Source organism: Balaenoptera musculus, chromosome 15 (assembly GCF_009873245.2).
Source record: "Balaenoptera musculus isolate JJ_BM4_2016_0621 chromosome 15, mBalMus1.pri.v3, whole genome shotgun sequence".
Classification (NCBI taxonomy): Eukaryota; Metazoa; Chordata; class Mammalia; order Artiodactyla; family Balaenopteridae; genus Balaenoptera; species Balaenoptera musculus.
In genome coordinates, this window is record NC_045799.1 from 48,168,007 (window position 1) to 48,187,763 (window position 19,757).

Consider the following 19,757-nt stretch of genomic DNA (forward strand, 5'->3'; position numbering starts at 1 on the left):
TGCCATCTTCCCAGAACCCTCATCATACAGGCATAGCTCATGTTACTGCACTTCACAGATACTGTGTTTTTTAAAAACTGAAGGTTTGTGGCAACCCTGAATCAAGCAAGTCTATCGGTGCCATTTTTCCAACAACATGTGCTCACTTCATGTCTTTGTGGCATGTTTTAGATGTTGTAGTATTTCAAAGTTTTTCATTATTATTGTATTTGTTACGGTGATCTGTGATCAGTGACTTCTGATGTTACTCCTACAACTTCCTCAAGTTCAGACGATGGTTAGCATCTTTTAGCAATAAAGTATTTTTTAATTAAGGTGTGTACACTGTTTTTTAAAAAATAATGCTATGCATACTTAACAGACTACAGCATAATGTGAACATAACTTTTATATGCACTGGGAAATCAAAAATTCACGTGACTCACTTTATTGTGATATTTGCTTTACTACAGCAGTCTGGAACTGAACCTGCAACATCTCTGAGATATGCCTGTATAGTATTTTTAATTTTAAATACTATGAATGTGTTTTATCGTATTTCATCAAACATAAGATCCACTGACTTTAAGACACACCATTTTGTGTACAAGAAGGAAAACTAGCTATCAAGTAAGCTATGACACACCATCACTTCTAAGATGTATCCAGCTGTCAGAGATGTCAAAGTTTGAAAAACTGTTTATCTTAAAATCAATGAAATACGGTAATAGAAAAAATATTCAAACTATTCTTCAGTAATCAAAATTATAACTTTGGGAACAATTCAAGGCTAGGACTGTAAAACCAGATTAAATGATCACATATACAATAGCAATTAAAATGTAGTAATTAAGCTTTTGCATACTTTTTAACTTGCTTCTACAATAGGTACATAAAGTTATTTAGGTTAGCCCTTAATAAACCTTTATACATTTAAACCTTAATAAAATATTAAGGACATATAAGATGTGAAAGAAAATGTATTCAAATTTAAAACTTCATTATACGGTATACTATTCTCTCATATCCTATGGCAAATGAGAAATGGTTAACATTGTTAAGAATTTTAAAGTATGTTCCATGGAGAGCAGACTGTAAATCTTTAGCAGCTATGAGAAGTGTTTAATTGTGGGGGTAGTGAGTCTGTGTGTTCATACATGGACACATCTGGGCACTGGAGACCACCTCGGGTGAGTGGTTTCAGGGCTTCTCCAATCATTGATGCTTAAAGCAGAGTTCCCAAAGGGAAGGACAGCACTGAGGCAGGAAACTGAGTGCCAAGGAATCACAGAGTAATTTTTAATTCTCTTTCACTCCTCTGGTTAGATCAAGGAGAAAGTTAGTTGCTTTAAATTCTCACTAACACACATAGTCTCCCTTTTTGATCAAGAAAGATGCCTCACAAAGAACTCATACAGTTCAACATCAAAAAAATGAACAATCTGATTAAAACATGGGTGGAAGATCTGAAAAGACATTTTTCCAAATAAGACATACAGATGGCCAACAGGTACATGAAAAGATGCTCAGCATCACTAATCATCAGGGACATGCAAATCAAAATCACAATGAGCTATCACCTCACACCTGTGAGAATGGCTATGATTAAAAAGAAAACAAATAACAAATATTGGTGAGGATGTAGAGAAAATGGAACCCTCGTGCACTATTGGTGGGAATGTAAATTGGTGCAGCCACTACGCAAAACAGTATGGAGGGTCCTCAGAAAATTAAAAATAGAACTACCATGTGATCTAGCAATTCCACTCCTGGGTACTTACCCGAAGAAAACAAAACACTAATTTGAACAGATATATGCACCCCTATGTTCACTGCAGCATTATTTACAATAGCCAAGACATGGAAGCAACCCAAGTGCCCATCAATAGATAAAAGGATAATGAAGATGTGAGGGGGAGACCTTCAAGGTGGTGGAGGAGTAAGACGTGGAGATCACCTTCCTCCCCACAAATACATCAAAAAAACATCTACATGTGGAACAACTCCTACAGAACAACTACTGAATGCTGGCAGAAGACCTCAGACTTCCCAAAAGCCAAGAAAAGCCCCACATACCTGGGTAGGGCAAAAGAAAAAAGAAAAAACAAGAGACAAAAGAATAGGGACAGGACCTTCGCCTCTGGGAGGGAGCTGTGAAGGAGGAAAAGTTTCCACACACTAGGAAGCCCCTACACTGGCAGGGACAGGAGGTGGGAAGCTTCAGAGCCACAGAGGAGAGCACAGCAACAGGGGTGCAGAGGGCAAAGCAGAGAGATTCCCGCACAGAGGATCAGTGCCAACCAGCACTCACCAGCGTGAGATGCCTGTCTGCTCACCCACCGGGGCAGGTGGGAGCTGGGAGTTGAGGCTCGGGCTTTGGAGGTCAGACCCCAGGGAGAGGACTGGGGTTGGCTGCGTGAAGACAACCTGAAGGGGGCCAGTGCGCCACAGCTAGCCAGGAGGGAGACCAGGAAAAAGTCTGGACCTGCCGAAGAGGCAAGAGATCATAATTTCAGAGTGCACAAGGAGAAGGGCTTCTTGCTCTGTGTGCCCACAGACGGCAGAGCACCGCCTAAGCGAGCTCCAGAGACGGGTGCGAGCCGCAGCTATCATCTCGCACCCCAGAGACAGGCATGGACCACTACCACTGCCACCACTGCCACCAAGAATCCTGTGTGCAAGTGCAGGTCACTACCCACACCCCCCCGGGAGCCTGTGCAGCACACCACTGCCAGGGTCCTGTGATCCAGGGCCAACTTCCCTGGGAGAGCACACGGCGTGTCTCAGGCTATTGTAATATCATGCTGGTCTCTGCTGCCACAGGCACGCCCCACGTTCCAATTATGACTACCGTACCCCTCCCTCTCCCTGGCTTGAGTGAGCAAGAGAGCCCTAATCAGCCGCTACTTTAACACCCTCCTATCTGGGCAGGGAACAGAGGCCTGAGGGCAGCCTACACGCAGAGGTGGGACCAAAACCAAAGCTGAACCCCAGGAGCTGTGCGAACAAAGAAGAGAAAGGGAAATTTCTCCATGCAGCCTCAGGAGCAGTGGAGTAAATCCCCTCAATCGGCTTGATAAACCCCGCATCTGTGGAATACATGAAGAGACAACAAATGTTCCCAAAACTGAGGCGGTGGACTTTGGGAGCTACTGCAGACTTGGGGTTTGCTTTCTGCATTTGATTTGTTTTTGGTGTTATGTTTATCTTAGTTTAGTTTTTAGTGCTTGTTTTCATTGGTGGGTTTGTTTATTAGTTTGGTTGCTATCTTCCTTTTTTTTTGTTCTCTCTTTGTGAGTGTGTGTGTGTGTGTGTGTATGTTTCTTTGTGTGATTTTGTTTGTTTAGTTATTTTTTATTTTTTGGCTGTGTTGGGTCTTTGTTGCTACGTGTGGGCTTTCTCTAGTTGTGGCGAGCAGGGGCTACTCTTCACTGCAGTACATGGTGGCTTCTCTTGTTGCAGACCACGGGCTCTAGGGGCATGGGCTTCAGTAGCTGTTGGGCGTGAGCTCAGCAGCTGTGGCTTGTGGGCTCTAGAGCGCAGGCTCAGTAGTTGTGGCACAGGCTTAGTTGCTCTGCGGCATGTGGGATCTTCCCAGACCAGGGATCGAACCCACGTCCCCTGCACTGGCAGGCAGATTCTTAACCACTGCACCACCAGGGAAGTCCCTTGTCTGTTTAGTTTTGCTTTTACCATTTGTCTTGGGGCTGTCTTTTTTTTTTTCTTTTTTTTCTTTTTATGAGTGTGTATTTCTTTGTGTGATTTTGTCTGTTTAGTTTTGCTTTTACCATTTGTTTTGGGGTTCTGTTTTTTATTTTTTTCTTTCTTCCTTTTCTTCTGTGCTGTGAAGCTGGCAGGGTCTTGGTGCTCTGGCTGGGTGTCGGGCCTGAGCCTGCGAGGTGGGAGAGCCCAGTCCAGGACACTGGACCACCAGAGACCTCCTGGCCCCATGCAATATTAATTGGAGAGAGCTCTCCCAGAGATCTCTGTCTCAACACTAAGACTCAGCTCCAGTGCTGGATGCCCCATACTAAACAACTAGCAAGACAGGAACACAACCCCACCCATTAGCAGAGAGGCTGTGTAAAGTCATACTAAGTTCACAGACACCCCAAAACACACCACCGGATGCGGCCCTGCCCACCAGAAAGACAAGATCCAGCCTCATCCACCAGAACACAGGCACCAGTCCCCCCCCCCACCAGGAAGCATACCCAAGCCATTGAACCAACCTCACCCACTGGGGGCAGACGCCAGAAATAAGACGAACTACGAACCTGCAGCCTGCAAAAAGGAGACCCCAAACACAGTAAGTTAAACAAAATGAGAAGACAGAGAAACACACAGCAGATGAAGGAGCAAGGTAAAAACCCACCAGACCAAACAAATGAAGAGGAAATAGGCAGTTTACCTGAAAAAGAATTCAGAGTAATGATGGTAAAGATGACCCAAAATCTCGGAAATCGAATGGAGAAAATTCAAGAAACGTTTAACAAGGATCTAGAAGAACTAAAGAGCGAACAAACAATGATGAACAACACAATAAATGAAATTAAAAATACTCTAGAAGGAATCAATAGCAGAAAAACTGAAGCAGAAGAATGGAGAATAGTGGAAATAACCGCCCCAGAGCAGAATAAAGAAAAAAGAATGAAAAGAATTGAGGACAGTCTCAGAGACCTCTGGGACAACATTAAATGCACCAACATTCGAATTATAGTGGTCCCAGAAGAAGAAGACAAAAAGAGTCTGAGAAAACAACTAAAGAGATTATAGTCAAAAACTTCCCTAACGTGGGAAAGGAAATAGTCACTCAAGTCCAAGAAGAGCAGAGTCCCATACACGATAAATCCAAGGAGAAACACGCCAAGAGACATATTAATCAAACTATCAAAAATTAAATACAAAGAAAAAATATTAAAAGCAGCAAGGGAAAAGGAACAAATAACATAAAAGGGAATCCCCATAAGGTTAACAGCTGATCTTTCAGCAGAAACTCTGCAAGCCAGAAGGGAGTGGCAGAACATATTTAAAGCGATGAAAGGGAAAAACCTACAACCAAGATTACTCTACCCAGCAAGGATCTCATTCAGATTCGACAGAGAAATTAAAACCTTTACAAACAAGCAAAAGTTAAAAGAGAATTCAGCACCACCAAACCAGCTTTACAACAAATGCTAAAGGAACTTCTCTTGGCAGGAAACACAAGAGAAGGGAAAGACCTACAAAAACAAACCCAAAACAATTAAGAAAATGGTAATAGGAACATACAATTGATAATTACCTTAAATGTAAATGGATTAAATGCTCCAACCAAAAGACAGACTGGCTGAATGGATACAAAAACAAGACCCTTATATATGCTGTCTACAAGAGACCCACCTCAGACCTAGGGACACATACAGACTGAAAATGAGGGGATAGAAAAAGATATTCCATGCAAATGGAAATCAGAAGAAAGCTGGAGTAGCAATACTCACATCAGAGAAAATAGACTTTAAAATAAAGACAAGAGACAAAGAAGGACACTACATAATGATCAAGGGATCAATCCAAGAAGAAGATGTAACAATTGTAAATATTTATGCACCCAACATAGGAGCACCTCAATACATAAGGCAAATGCTAACAGCCATAAAAAGGGAAATCGACAGGAACACAATAATAGTAGGAGCCTTTAACACCCCACTTTCACCAATGGACAGATCATCCAAAATGAAAATAAATAAGGAAACACAAGCTTTAAATGACACATCAGACCAGATGGTTTTAATTGATATTTATAGGACATTCCACCTAAAGACAACAGAATACACTTTCTTCTCAAGTGCACATGAAACGTTCCCCAGGATAGATCATATCTTGGGTCACGAATCAAGCCTCGGTAAATTTAAGAAAACTGAAATTGTATCAAGTATCTTTTCCAACCACAACATTATGAGACTAGATATCAATTATAGGAAAAAAAACTGTAAAAAAATACAAACACATGGAGACTAAACAATACACTACTAAATAACCAAGAATCACTGAAGAAATCAAAGGGGAAGTTTAAAAATACCTAGAAACAAATGACAATGAAAACATGATGACCCAAAACCTATGGGATGCAAAAAGAACTGCAAAAGCAGTTCTAAGAGGGAAGTTTATAGCAATACAATCCTACCTCAAGAAACAAGAAAAATCTCAAATAAACAACCTAACCTTACACCTAAAGCAATTAGAGAAAGAACAAAAAACCCCCAAAGTTAGCAGAAGGAAAGAAATCATAAAGATCAGATCAGAAATAAATTAAAAAGAAATGAAGGAAACAATAGCAAAGATCAATAAAACTAAAAGCTGGTTCTGTGAGAAAATAAACAAAATATTGATAAACCATTAGCCAGACTCATCAAGAAAAAAAGGGAGAAGACTCAAATCAACAGAATTAGAATGAAAAAGGAGAAGTAACAACTGACACTGCAGAAATACAAAGGATCATGAGAGACTACCACAAGCAACTATATGCCAATAAAATGGACAACCTGGAAGAAATGGACAAATTCTTAGAAAAGTAGAACCTTCCAAGATTGAACCAGGAAGAAATAGAAAATATGAACACACCAATCACAAGCACTGAAATGGAAACTGTGATTGAAAATCTTCCAACAAACAAAAGTCCAGGACCAGATGGCTTCACAGGCGAATTCTATCAAACATTTAGAGAAGAGCTAACACCAGTCCTTCTCAAACTCTTCCAAAATATAGCAGAGGGAGGAACACTCCCAAACTCGTTCTACGAGGCCACCATCACCCTGATATCAAAACCATACAAAGATGTCACAAAAAAAGAAAACTACAGGCCAATATCACTGATGAACATAGATGCAAAAATCCTCAACAAAATACTAGCAAACAGAATCCAACAACACATTAAAAGGATCATACAGCATGGTCAAGTGGGGTTTATCTCAGGAATGCAAGGATTCTTCAATGTATGCAAATCAATCAATGCAATACACCATATTAACAAACTGAAGGAGAAAAACCATATGATCATCTCAATAGATGCAGAAAAAGCTTTTGACAAAATTCAACACCCATTTATGATAAAAACTCTCCAGACAGTGGGCACACAGGGAACCTATCTCAACGTAATAAAGGCCATATATGACAGACCCACAGCCAACATCGTTCTCAATGGTGAAAAACTGAAACCATTTCCTCTGAGATCAGGAACAAGACAAGGATGCCCATTCTTACCACTATTATTTAACATAGTTTTGGAAGTTTTAGCCACGGCAATCGGAGAAGAAAAAGAAATAAAAGGAATACAAATTGGAAAAGAAGTAAACCTGTCACTGTTTGCAGATGACATGATACTATACTAGAGAATCCTAAAGATGCTACCAGAAAACTACTAGAGCTAATCAATGAATTTGGTAAAGTAGCAGGATACAAAATTAATGCACAGAGATCTCTCACACTCCTATACACTAACAATGAAAAATCTGAGAGAGAAATTAAGGAAACGCTCCCACTTACTATTGCAACAAAAAGAATAAAATACCTAGGAATAAACCTGCCTAAGGAGAAAGGCCTGTATGCAGAAAACTATAAGACACTGATAAAAGAAATCAAAGACAATACAAACAGATGGAGAGATATACCATGTTCTTGGATTGGAAGAATCAACGTTGTGAAAATGACTAAACTGCCCAAAGCAATCTACAGATTCAATGCAATCCCTATCAAACTACCAATGGTATTTTTCACAGAACTAGAACAAAAAAATTTTACAATTTGTATGGAAACACAAATGACCCCAAATGGCCAAAGCAGTCTTGAGAAAGAAAAACGGAGCTGGAGGAATCAGGCTCCCTGACTTCAGACTATACTACAAAGCTACAGTAATCAAGACAGTATGGTACTGGCACAAAAACAGAAATATAGATCAATGGAACAGGATAGAAAGCCCAAAGATACACCCACGCACCTACGGTCACCTTATCTTTGATAAAGGAGGCAAGAATATACAATGGCGAAAAGACAGCTTCTTCAGTAAGTGGTGCTGGGAAAACTGGACAGCTACATGTAAAAGAATGAAATTAGAACACTTCCTAACACCACACACAAAAATAAACTCAAAATGGATTAAAGACCTAAACGTATGGCCAGACAGTATAAAACTCTTAGAAGGGGACTTCCCTGGTGGCACAGTTGTTAAGAATCTGCCTGCCAATGCAGGAGACACGGGTTCAAGCCCTGGTCAGGGGAGATCCCACATGCCGCAGAGCAACTAAGCCCGTGCACCACAACTACTGAGCCTGCACTCTAGAGCCCGTGAGCCACGACTACTGAGCCCACGTGCCACAACTACTGAAGCCCGCACACCCTAGAGCCCATGCTCCACAACAAGAGAAGCCACCGCAATGAGAAGCCCGTGCAGTGCAACGAAGCGTAGCCCCCTCTCGCTGCAACTCGAGAAAGCCCATGCGCAGTAACAAAGACCCAACACAGCCAAAAATAAATTAATTAATTAATTTAAAAAAAACTCTTAGAGGAAAACATAGGAAGAACACTATTTCACATAAATCACAGCAAGATCCTTTTTGATCCACCTCCTAGAGAAATGGAAATAAAAACAAACAAATGGGACCTAATGAAACTTAAAAGCTTTTGCACAGCAAAGGAAACCATAAACAAGACCAAAAGACAACCCTCAGAATGGGAGAAAATATTTGCAAATGAAGCAACTGACAAAGGATTAACCTCCAAAATATACAAGCAGCTCATGCAGGTCAGTATCAAAAAAACAAACAACCCAATCCAAAAATAGGCAGAAGATCTAAACAGACATTTCTCCAAAGAAGATATACAGATTGCCAACAAACACATGAAAGGATGCTCAACATCACTAATCATTAGAGAAATGAAAGTCAAATCTACAATGAGGTATCACCTCACACCAGTCAGAATGGCCATCATCAAAAAATCTAGAAACAATAAATGCTGGAGAGGGTGTGGAGGAAAGGGAACACTCTTGCACTGTTGGTGGGAATGTAAATTGATACAACCACTGTGGAGAACAGTACGGAGGTTCCTTAAAAAACTAAAAGTAGAACTACCATATGACCCAGCAATCCCACTACTGGGCATATACCCTGAGAAAACCATAATTCAAAAAGAGTCATGTACCACAATGTTCACTGCAGCACTATATACAGTAGCCAAGACATGGAAGCAACCTAAATGTCCATCAACAGATAAATGGATAAAGAAGATGTGGCACATATATACAATGGAATATTACTCAGCCATAAAAAGAAATGAAACTGAGTTATTTGTAGTGAGGTGGATGGACCTAGAGTCTGTCATACAGAGTGAAGTCGGTCAGAAAGAGAAAAAACAAATACCGTATGCTAACACATACATATGGAATCCAAAAAAAAAAAAAAATGGTTCTGATGAAGCTAGAGGCAGGACAGGAATAAAGACGCAGACGTAGAGAATGGATTTGAGGACACGGCGAGTGGGAACGGGAAGCTGGGATGAAGTGAGAGAGTAGCAGTGACATATATACACTCCCAAATGTAAAACAGATAGCTAGCAGGAAGCAGCTGCATAGCACAGGGAGATCAGCTCAGTGCTTTGTGACCACCTAGAGGGGTGGGATAGGGAGGGTGGGAGGGAGACGAAAGAGGGAGGGGATATGGGGATGTATGTATACATATAGCTGATTAACTTTGTTATAGAGCTGAAACTAACGTAACATTGTAAAGCAACTATACTCCAATAAAGATGTGAAAAAAAAAAAGATGTGATACACACACACACACCTACACAATGGGATATTATTCAGCTATAAAAAAGAATGAAATCTTGCCATCTGTGACAACATGTATGGACCTAGAGGGTATTATGCTAAGGGTATTATGTGAAATAAGTCAGAGAAAGACAAACACTGTATGATTTCACTTATATGTGGAAGCTAAAAAACAAAACAAATGAAGAAACATAACAAAACAGCAACAGTCACAGATACAGAGAACAAACAGGTGGTTGCCAGAGGGGAGGAGGGTGGGGAGAGGGGAGAAATAGGTGAGGGAAATTAAGAGGTACAAACTTCCAGTTACAAAATAAATAAGTCACAGGTATGAAATGTATAGTGTGGGGAAAAACAGTCAGTAGTTATGTAGTATCTTTGTATGGTGACGTATGGTAACTAGACGTACCGTGGTGATCAGTTTGAAACGTATGGAAATACTGAATCACTATGTTGTGTAACAGGAACTAATGTAGTGTTGTAGGTCAATTACACTTCAAAAACAAACTCACAGAAAAAGAGGTCAGATTTTCCAGAGGTGGGGGGATAAACTTCCAATTATAAAATAAAAAAGTACTAGGGATGTACTGTACAACATGATAAATATAATTAACACTGCTGAATGTTATACAGGAAAGTTGCTGAGAGTAAATCCTAAGAGGTCTTATCACAGGAAAAAAATGTTTTTTCTGTTTCTTTAATTTTGTATCTCTATGAGATGAAGGATGTCCATTAAACTTTGTGGTCATCATTTCATGGTGTATGTTAAGTCAGATCATTCTGCTGTGCACCTTAAACTCATACAGTGCTGGATGTCAATTACATATCAATAAACCTGGACGAAAAAAATATATAGATGGAATCATAGGATTAAAAAAAAAAGGAAAGAGGGTTTCAGATTGCCTTTACAGGTCATGGGATCTAGCTACAAGTCAATAGCATTGCTTTATTTTTAGTGCACTTATTTTTACAGTTTCATTCTATTTATGGCAAGTGATATGGGTTTTCCACTTACCATGGTGGTGTGAAGTTTCTTTTTTTTCAGTGACTTGATTTAAATAAGTAAACGATAATTCAAGTGATAACTAACATGGCCAAAACCCACTAGTTTAATGGTTAAATTACAAGAAGCTGGAGAGTAATTAATGTCTTTCAGTAGAAGTATTGAAAAGAAAAAGAGCCTCAGCTGATGCCTCTCAGAACACGCTCTAGAAATGAAACTGAGCACCTGCTGCTAAAATATGCCAACTTCCTTAAAACAGGCAATTTAAATCCAACTTCTTCCAGAAGACAATCCACCAGACAGAACAGCACTGAAAGATCATGAAAACCTTCCAAGATCTAATTTTATCAGTTTTTTTTCCTTCCTTGTCCCTTATAAATGGGGTGTATTAAGTTCCATAAATAGAGCTAAATCATTAAACTAAGACAACAGATTTCCTTTCTTTAAGAAAAAGAACCACTTATGCTGTCAATTCTTTTCTTAGTTCTATTTTTCAATCTATTTTTGCCTCACAGCAGCCTGCAGAAGGTCACCCCTCCGTGATTCCTCAGCAACTTTGGCAGAGCTGTGACTTCTCAGCACCCGAGAAAACGGGCTGCAGGGAGTTCCGAGTGAGGACAAGCACAAACTCCCTGCTCTGACCTTTATCCTGTCCACAACGACCCAATTATGCAAGATTTATGAATCTCACACAGGACTTCAGAAGGCAACTAACAATCAGAATTTCAAACAAGGGACTTCCCTGGTGGTCCAGTGGTTAAAACTCTGCGCTCCCAATGCAGGGGGCCCAGGTTCAATCCCTGGTCAGGGAACTAGATCCCACATACCACAACTAAGAGCCCGCATGCCGCAACTAAGATCCAGCACAGCCAAATAAATAAATATTTTTTTAAAAAAAGAGAAAGATCTCAAACAATCCGCCAATGCAACTGCAAACTTGCTAACCTCTAATAGCAATAAAAATCTTGCTAGATGCACATGGACCCTTAGTTAAAACATCTGGCGTGGATGTCTGTGCCCCGGCACCCCTACTACGTCTGATGAACCAAGGAGGGGTCACGGAGGAGAAGCACTCAGCAGCAAATTCAAAGCATCATGATGAAAAGAGTATCAAAGGAATAAACCATATGCGTGTTAATGTGCCCAGACTCGGCCAAGCACTGTGAATACCAAACAGTATACAACGATTTCTACCTCCCAGAGTTAATAAACACAAACACTAGTAATTAACCAAGAGCAACTTAAATGAGTGCAGTCAATAACTGCCACCATTTCTCTTCTTCTGACCTCCTATAAGGCACTGATTTTAAAAGGACATAATATTCCTCTACCCTCAAATTAGTCACCTATCCAACTATTAAATTGCCTCATTTAATCAAACTCTCTATTTTTTAACATTCTAAGAATCTGTTCAACTGTCTTCTTGCTCAGTAGAAACCAACAGTTTCCTTCAAAAGTAGGATAAGAAGTATGGAAACCTACCCTTGTAATTACATCAACTTCCACTTCGATTTTTAACTTAAAAGTAACAACATTTTTCTGGATTAAAAAATTCTCAGTAATTGCCACAAGTAATTACTCGAATTCTCTAAAGGCCTGCATTAGGCTGTCTCAAGTCTCATATACTTTATTCTTTACATCTTCATTCAAGTATAAGATTTTTTAAAAATCACATTACCTATTCCCAAGCAAAAAAGTCCAATGTTTCTCAATGAAAGCGCAGATGTCTTCTTTCCACCGGAAATAGCCCTGACGCCCACTGCCTTCCAGGGACAAGTTGTACATCGCCAGCATGACCACCTGAAACAGAAGCAGAACAGGCTGGGAGAAAAGCACAAACAGGGATGGTAAACTTCAGGGGGGAACGTTTGTTGTTTTATACTCTGAGTATGAATAGAGGGGGGAAAAGGAAGGATAATATCTTGGAATATTCTCAGGACAGAATTCTACTTCCTTTCTCGCTTTCCATAGATGAGTATCACTGTTCCCCTTAATCACGTGCACTTGTTCCTCCCATGTTACATGTGCAAGGCTGCTGTGTGGCTGAACTGGTGATGAGTAACTACTGCCCTAAGCAGCCCCCATCCCAGTCCCCCTCCACCATGCAAAGGCAGCGCTAAACACCGTGTTAACCACTGGCATCAGGAGGCCCCAGGGCCTGCTCCAGCCGGCATTTCTGACGGACAGTGCTGACCTTTACTAAATATTCCAAGCATCACCCCTGCACATATACTTTTCTAAGCTCTTTAGAGGGCAGAAACAATAGACTCTCAGAATTTCAGAGCTGAAGATAACGTGAGGTACCATCCCCTCTGGGTTTAGCCTTTCTCAGCTGTGGAAACTGTTCCTGAGATGAAATCAGAATAGACAAGGGGCAGGGACCTGAAAGGCCTGGCTGCCTGGCCCATCCTCAGAGAGCAGGACACCCCCAGCTCCACATCTAATCCAACCTCGTATTTAATAGATAACGAATTCACGGCCCCAAATGGGGAAGTACTTTGCAGAAATATGAATAACACATTCTCACTGTAAAAGACTTCACTAAAAGAGAAAAGAGTAAAGAAGGAAGTAAAAATCATTTTAAATCCACCATCAAGAAATAATCCTTTTTAACATTTTCAGTGATTATCCTATTAGACATTTCTCTTCGCATCTAAATGCAATTTTGTAATCGTAAATGGACAAGAAACTACACACGCTATTCAAAACCATGTTTTCAACCTAATAAAAATAATGATTAATCTTGGGCCAGCGCAATTGAAAAGGGGACAGAACCTAAGAAGAGAATCCTTCCATAACTCTTCTTTCCATGACGAGTAGCCCAAAGCGGTACAGGGTCTAACAGACTGCAGTTCACGCTCCCTGACATCGATGTTCACAGCCCCAAATCCCGATGGCCCAACAGGGAGACCGACAACCACACCCTCCAAGGGGCCTGGTGATTCTGATGCTCCTACCGAGTCTCAACTTCCCCCATCCTTAAACTTGTAAAATTTGCAGACAGTCTGCCAATTAACCCCATGAACAGACTTTTCAAATCATTCCACTTATTTTTGCATCAGGTCTGCATCAGCCAACAAACCTCTCCCTTTAAAGTTATTGTTCACGGGGAGTCGCTGTTTAATAGACACAGGATTTCACTTTGGGGAGATGAGCACTTACTGGAGATGATGGTGGTGATGGTTGCAAAACAATGTGAATGTGCTTAATGCCACTGAACTGTATGCTTAAAGACGGTGGAAACGGTAAGCTTTGTTATGTATATATATATATTTTTATAAATTTATTTATTAATTTATTTTTGGCTGCGTTGGGTCTTTGTTGCTGTGCGTGGGCTTTCTCTAGTTGTGGTGACCGGGAGCTACTCTTCATTGCGGTGTGCGGGCTTCTCATTGCGGTGGCTTCTCTTGTTGTGGAGCACTGGCTCTAGGCACGCGGGCTTCAGCAGTTGTAGCACGTGGGCTCAGTAGTAGTGGCTCGCAGGCTCAGCAGCTGTGGTGATGGGCTTAGTTGCTCCACAGCATGTGGGATCTTCCCGGACCAGGGCTCAAACCTGTGTCCCCTGCATTGGCAGGTGGATTCTTAACCACTGCGCCACCAGGGAAGCCCTGTTATGTATATTTTACTACAATTTAAGAAAGCTATTGTTCAAGAAATACCTTAAGAAAAGGATGGAATGAGCTCTTCTGCCCACTCAGACTCCTAGAGTAACTTGGAAACGTGTATTCACTGTTAATCTCCGTGGTACAGACACAAGTGTGTTGTTTCATTTCCGGTACTATTTTTTTTTTTTTTTTGAAATATTTCATGACTTTAGAAAGTTTAAATTCACATATTTACTTGCAAATAACTTTTCCTATTACCACCGTATTTACTGAGCAAACTAAAAATCCAATCACGAAGGCCATGGTTCTCCCTCTTCTGGAATCTGTAATCTTAAAGAACGAATCCCAGTTGCGTTTCTGCTCTCACACCACCAGCCCAAGCTCCCAGTAACAGGCTGGCCTGGGGAACCAGCACAGCTCCAAGGCCTTGCTCAGGCTGGCACAGCCCAGCGGGCACCTCCCAAGTATCTGCTGAAGAGCATCTGGAAAGATAATGAGCGTGTCTAGGACAAGAACGTAAAAACCACCCTACTTGATAGCTTCCCTACTTTTCAGACTGTTGTTCACACATCACCAAGGAGGAGGAGAGGAAACAGAAAGTGTGTGGAAGGGGCCTTTTAGTCACCTCATTACTGTTGGCATTTTGTAATATAAACAAGCATTTCTACTTCTTATTTTGGTAAATCAACAAAGTTTAAGATTTAAAACAACAGAAAACCCACATTCCAATTGGAATACGACATCAACAGAGTCTATTCCAGACCAACGGATCCTTTTAGCTCTTGCATGAGAGAGACAGAGACAGAAAGGGAGAGGGAGGGAGGAAGGGAGGGGGAGGGAGAGGGAGAGAGGGAGAGGGGGAGAGGGACAGGGAGAGAGGGAGAGACGGAGAGAGGGAGAGAGGGAGAGGAAGAGGGAAGAGGGAGAGAGGGAAGAGGGAGAGAGGGAGAGGGAAAGAGGGAGAGCGGAACAGGGAAACAGGGACAGGGAAAGGGGGACAGGGAGAGAGGGAGAGGGAGGGAGAGGGGGAGGGAGGGCGAGGGGGGACGAGAGGGGATGAGGGGGACAGGGAGAGAGGGAGGCAGAGAGGGAGAGGGAAACGGGGAGAGAGGGAGAGAGAAGAGAGGAGAGGAGAGAGAGAAAGAAAAAGAAGAGATGCAACTAGAAACACTGGTCAGTACTTTCCAAGAACCAGATGTGTCTGGTCCCAGTTTTCACTTCATTATCCCAGGGTATTTATTATCCATATGTCTTTTGGAAGTGAAAAAATAATTTTCAAGAGATGTTAGTCTGATTAAATGAGAAAATTGAGCCAATATTACCAATATATTGAGCAATATAATCAAAAGCCACTTTTTCTTTTAAAAAGAATCTCCACAGAAAACTCATAGTCTTGAAAGTAACAAATTACATACATTTGCTCTTCTTCCATTTTACAATTTTATGAGAAGCAACCTGCAGGCCAAATGCAAACCTGCCTACGTATGCACACATCAGAATAATCTACTAATATTAATCTGACCTTGCCTAGACACAGTATCCCATGCACACTTTAAAAAAAAATCCCAGTTAGAATACTCATGAGACTGTATCCTCAATACAAACTTCCGTTCATTTTCTACTTACATATTTTCAGGCAAGTCCAAAAAGGCTCCCTAAGATCACCACTGACAGATTTCAACAGATGTCCTAATAAAGCACTGATAATTAACATGATAGCCTCTGGCTGTGAACACAGCTAGAGTTTACAAGGAACACCCTAAGTGCCTTCGAGGGTACAACCTAAAATCTTTCTCATTACCCTGTTTATTTCCTTCACAGCAAAAAGTGCTAGGGGTATTATTTGTCTGCCTATCATCTAAAATAAATGTCTAGAATGTCAGCTGCCTGGGGCTAGGGTCTTGGCTGTCTCATTCACCACGAAGAAGAAACAGCTAGAAGGATCAGCTGGTCTCGACTAGATTATACTCTCCAGGCCTAGAACAGTGCCTGGTTCGTCATATGCACTCAATATTTGTCGAATGAATAAACATAAAAACTGAGTGAGTGATGTCTAATACATTTTTAGAACTTAAAGACTGCATATACCATTGGTGCCTGGTTATAAACATATTAATATAAAAACAAAACCCAAAAAATTAATACAACCTGGAGATCAGTTAAAAGACACTGTTTGGGCTATAGTTGGCTGAGATTAGGGTGACCATCTTTACTTTTTTTTTTTTAATTGAAGTACAGTTGCTCTACAATATACAACAAGTATAGTTGCTAGTTTCAGGTGTACAGCATATTGATTCAGCATCTTTATATTTTTTAGAATGGTTTTTTCTAAAAATAGCTGCCAAAAAAAATGTGAACCTCTTCGATTAAAATCAGTTTGGTATTATGTATAAATGTATGTATAAATGTATATGTATAAATGAAACCGTGGGTGAGATTTTCAGAATCTCAAACCCAATTCACTAAGTTGGCAGTGAGTATTTTCACTAAGAACTCCTTTCTCCACACATTATGATTTTCATTGTGAAATAAAGTGACCCTCAAAACAACTCAGAAGCTCATATGTAGGTTCCTCATTCCCTAGTTATTTATTCCAATAAATTTCGCGGCGTGGGGGGGACCAACCCCATGAATTCTAGAGAAAGCTTTAACTCACCTGCTGCCACGTCAGCTTCAGCCGCTCACACTGCTCCTTGCCATCTTCAGAGCAATCGGAACAAGTAAACCTAAAAAAATTATCGCCCTTAAGGTAACTGAGCTGTTCCCTCAGCTGACCTAGGAGGAAAACAAAAAGGGCACGTCACAGGTGTATCTAGAACAGAGGTAACCCAAAGTTTTAATCAATCTACCAGCCATTTCCCAAGTTTCCCAGGCTGTGTTTTTCCTTTTCTTTCAGCCAGCCCGTGAGGGCGGGATGGGGAAGGGAGTAGAGAAGGTTTTTATTCCTCTAACATCAAGTGCATGCCCACTAAGATAGATCTGTGGTTCCCGGACTTTCAGAAGAAAGACATTGGAAAGGCAGGTAGGATTGTTCTCACTGGCTGTTCCAAATGTTAACATTCCCGACTCCTACAGGAGGTCTCCTCACACATTCTTCCAAGAAAACATCTGAGCTCCCACTGTGCCACTGGGCTAGGAACCAGGAACACAACACCTGAGACAGACGCGGTGCTGGCTCTCAGAGGCTTACAGATGCGGTGAGGGCTACAGAGGAGAGAGTAGGTAATCACAGCAGCACAGAGGCTCTCCGTCCTGACTGTGCATCAGAACCACCCAGGAAGTTTTGTGTTTTAAATATGCCTGGGTCTATCCCCTGCAAAATAAATCAACCTCTGGAAGCAGGGCATTTTCTGAAGTTCCCCAGGTGATGCTGACGCTCTGCGAGACGTGGAAACCCTGTAGTGGGATGTGATGGGCGCCGTGGGGCAACGTGAGAGCACATAAAAGAGGTGCCCACCCACATGAGGAAGACATGAGCACTAGAAAAAGCGGGGTGGATGGGGGCCTGAAGGATGGCTAGAATTGGCAGGTGAAAAGAGGTGTTTGTGTGTGGGGCGGGGAGTATAGAGGCTGTAGAGACAAATGTTCCACAGAGGAAATTTACATGCACAAAGTCCTAGGGATAAGAAAGAACTGCTTGGGCTTCCCTGGTGGTGCAGTGGTTAAGAATCTGCCTGCCAATGCAGGGGACACGGGTTCCAGCCCTGGTCTGGGAAGATCCCACATGCCGTGGAGCAACTAAGCCCGTGCGCCACAACTACTGAGCCTGCGCTCTAGAGCCCGTGAGCCAAAACTACTGAGCCCACGTGCCACAACTACTGAAACCCATGTGCCTAGAGCCCGTGCTCCACAAGAGAAGCCACCGCAATGAGAAGCTCTCGCACTGCAATGAAGAGTAGCGCCTACTCACCGTAACTAGAGAAAGCCAGCGTGCAGCAACGAAGACCCAACACAGCCAAAAATAAATAAATAAAATAAATTTATAAAAAAAAAAAAGAATGAACTGCTTGTGGAGAAGGAAAAGCTCACCCTAACTGCAAAGCTCTGTATCCATGTGGGGACAGGAGAGCACAAAGGAGAGAGGCTGGAGCAATTACCAGGGGCCCCAGGAGGCAGGGCATTTACAGCACAGGCTGAGAGGATGGGGGAAAGCCACCCAGGCTTTCAGGCAGAACCCTGAATCTATAAGCAGAGACAGCTCGAAAGCAAAAACTAGCTAACTTATAATAAATTTTAGGTTTGCTTTCTGTGAAAATGGTGTTAATTTATTAATAAAAACTATGAATCTGAAGAGTTGAAACCACCTTAAAAACACCTCCACATACCAGAAAATGACCCAGTTCACAACAATATATACATACATACACATATATAAATTTCTCTGACCTAGTTACCTAGTTACAAATTCTATCACACAGAGCATTCCTCTAGTACATATGTCTTTACTACTCTCTGCCTAATGGAAACATCCTGTTTTGCTTAAGAGCCCTGATGCCTGGCAAAGCACCTTATTGCGTGTATCTACTGCCAGCAGATCAAGGAGGCCAGCAAGGAGAAAACACAAATGGCCCTAGAAAAAGGCATAATACATATTTAATCTTCTAGTTCCGACTTTATATCAACATACTATAGCAGTTGTTTTCCATGTAAGTTAAACACTACCAGAGTTATGTTTATGAGTCTGAAGTTTAGCTCTACACTGGGCCTAGAATTTGGCCCCAAAACCACAATAACGTGACCCTGATAGAAAAATGTGGCTAATTCTTTAAGTAACACAGAATTTCCAATTTTCTAATTTTTATTGGGTTACAATCGAGAATGTTAATTTAACAACGTGATAGAGGTTGGCAGTAATATATATTAGTACAAATGTGTCTACGTTTTATACAAATTTGCAGTTAATCAACTACACTAATAATAAATATAAGAGTTATCTTTTTATTTGGGTCTCTTTCACATTCATGTTTCTTTCACAGGTTAGAAAAACAAACCCCGCAGGAATTGACAAACCAAAGGAAAGGAGAAGCTCTTACTGGCTGGGATCCACTTCTGGCACTTGTCGCAGAAGTAGGACAGCTGCTCCTCCATCCACGACACGTCCCCTTCATCACTGTTTAGGGAGTCCCCGCTCTGGTCGTGAGACAAGTCCACGGACGCCTGGTCCTCTGACTCGACGATCAGCAGAGTCTCCCCCTCCACCTCCCCCTCCTCCAGCCCCTCCGAGGTGGACGTTCTTGTTGCTTCATCGTCGTGCCGACTGATCAAACTGCTCAGATGGATGTTACTCTCCATCCCTCCCGGCTTGCAGGTTCAGTGCTCTCAGGAACAATCTCAGTCTCTGGACACTAAGCTTGAAGGGGCTCCT

General features: G+C 41.6%; 1 protein-coding gene across 5 annotated transcripts in view; it reads right to left on the reverse strand.

The window, feature by feature from the left end:
• KAT14 (lysine acetyltransferase 14) overlaps positions 1 to 19,709 on the reverse strand; it is a 39,574-nt gene extending 19,865 nt beyond the window's left edge. For all 5 annotated transcript variants that reach the window (XM_036825301.1, XM_036825299.1, XM_036825300.1 and 2 more), the window contains exons 1-3: positions 19,426 to 19,709; positions 17,049 to 17,167; positions 12,466 to 12,587 (exon numbers count right to left, since the gene is read on the reverse strand). In XM_036825301.1, coding sequence (XP_036681196.1) covers positions 12,466 to 12,587; positions 17,049 to 17,167; positions 19,426 to 19,684 — 500 coding nt within the window. In that variant the 5' untranslated portion in view covers positions 19,685 to 19,709. The remainder of the gene's footprint in view (positions 1 to 12,465; positions 12,588 to 17,048; positions 17,168 to 19,425) is intronic.
• Between the last annotated feature and the right edge of the window lie 48 nt (positions 19,710 to 19,757).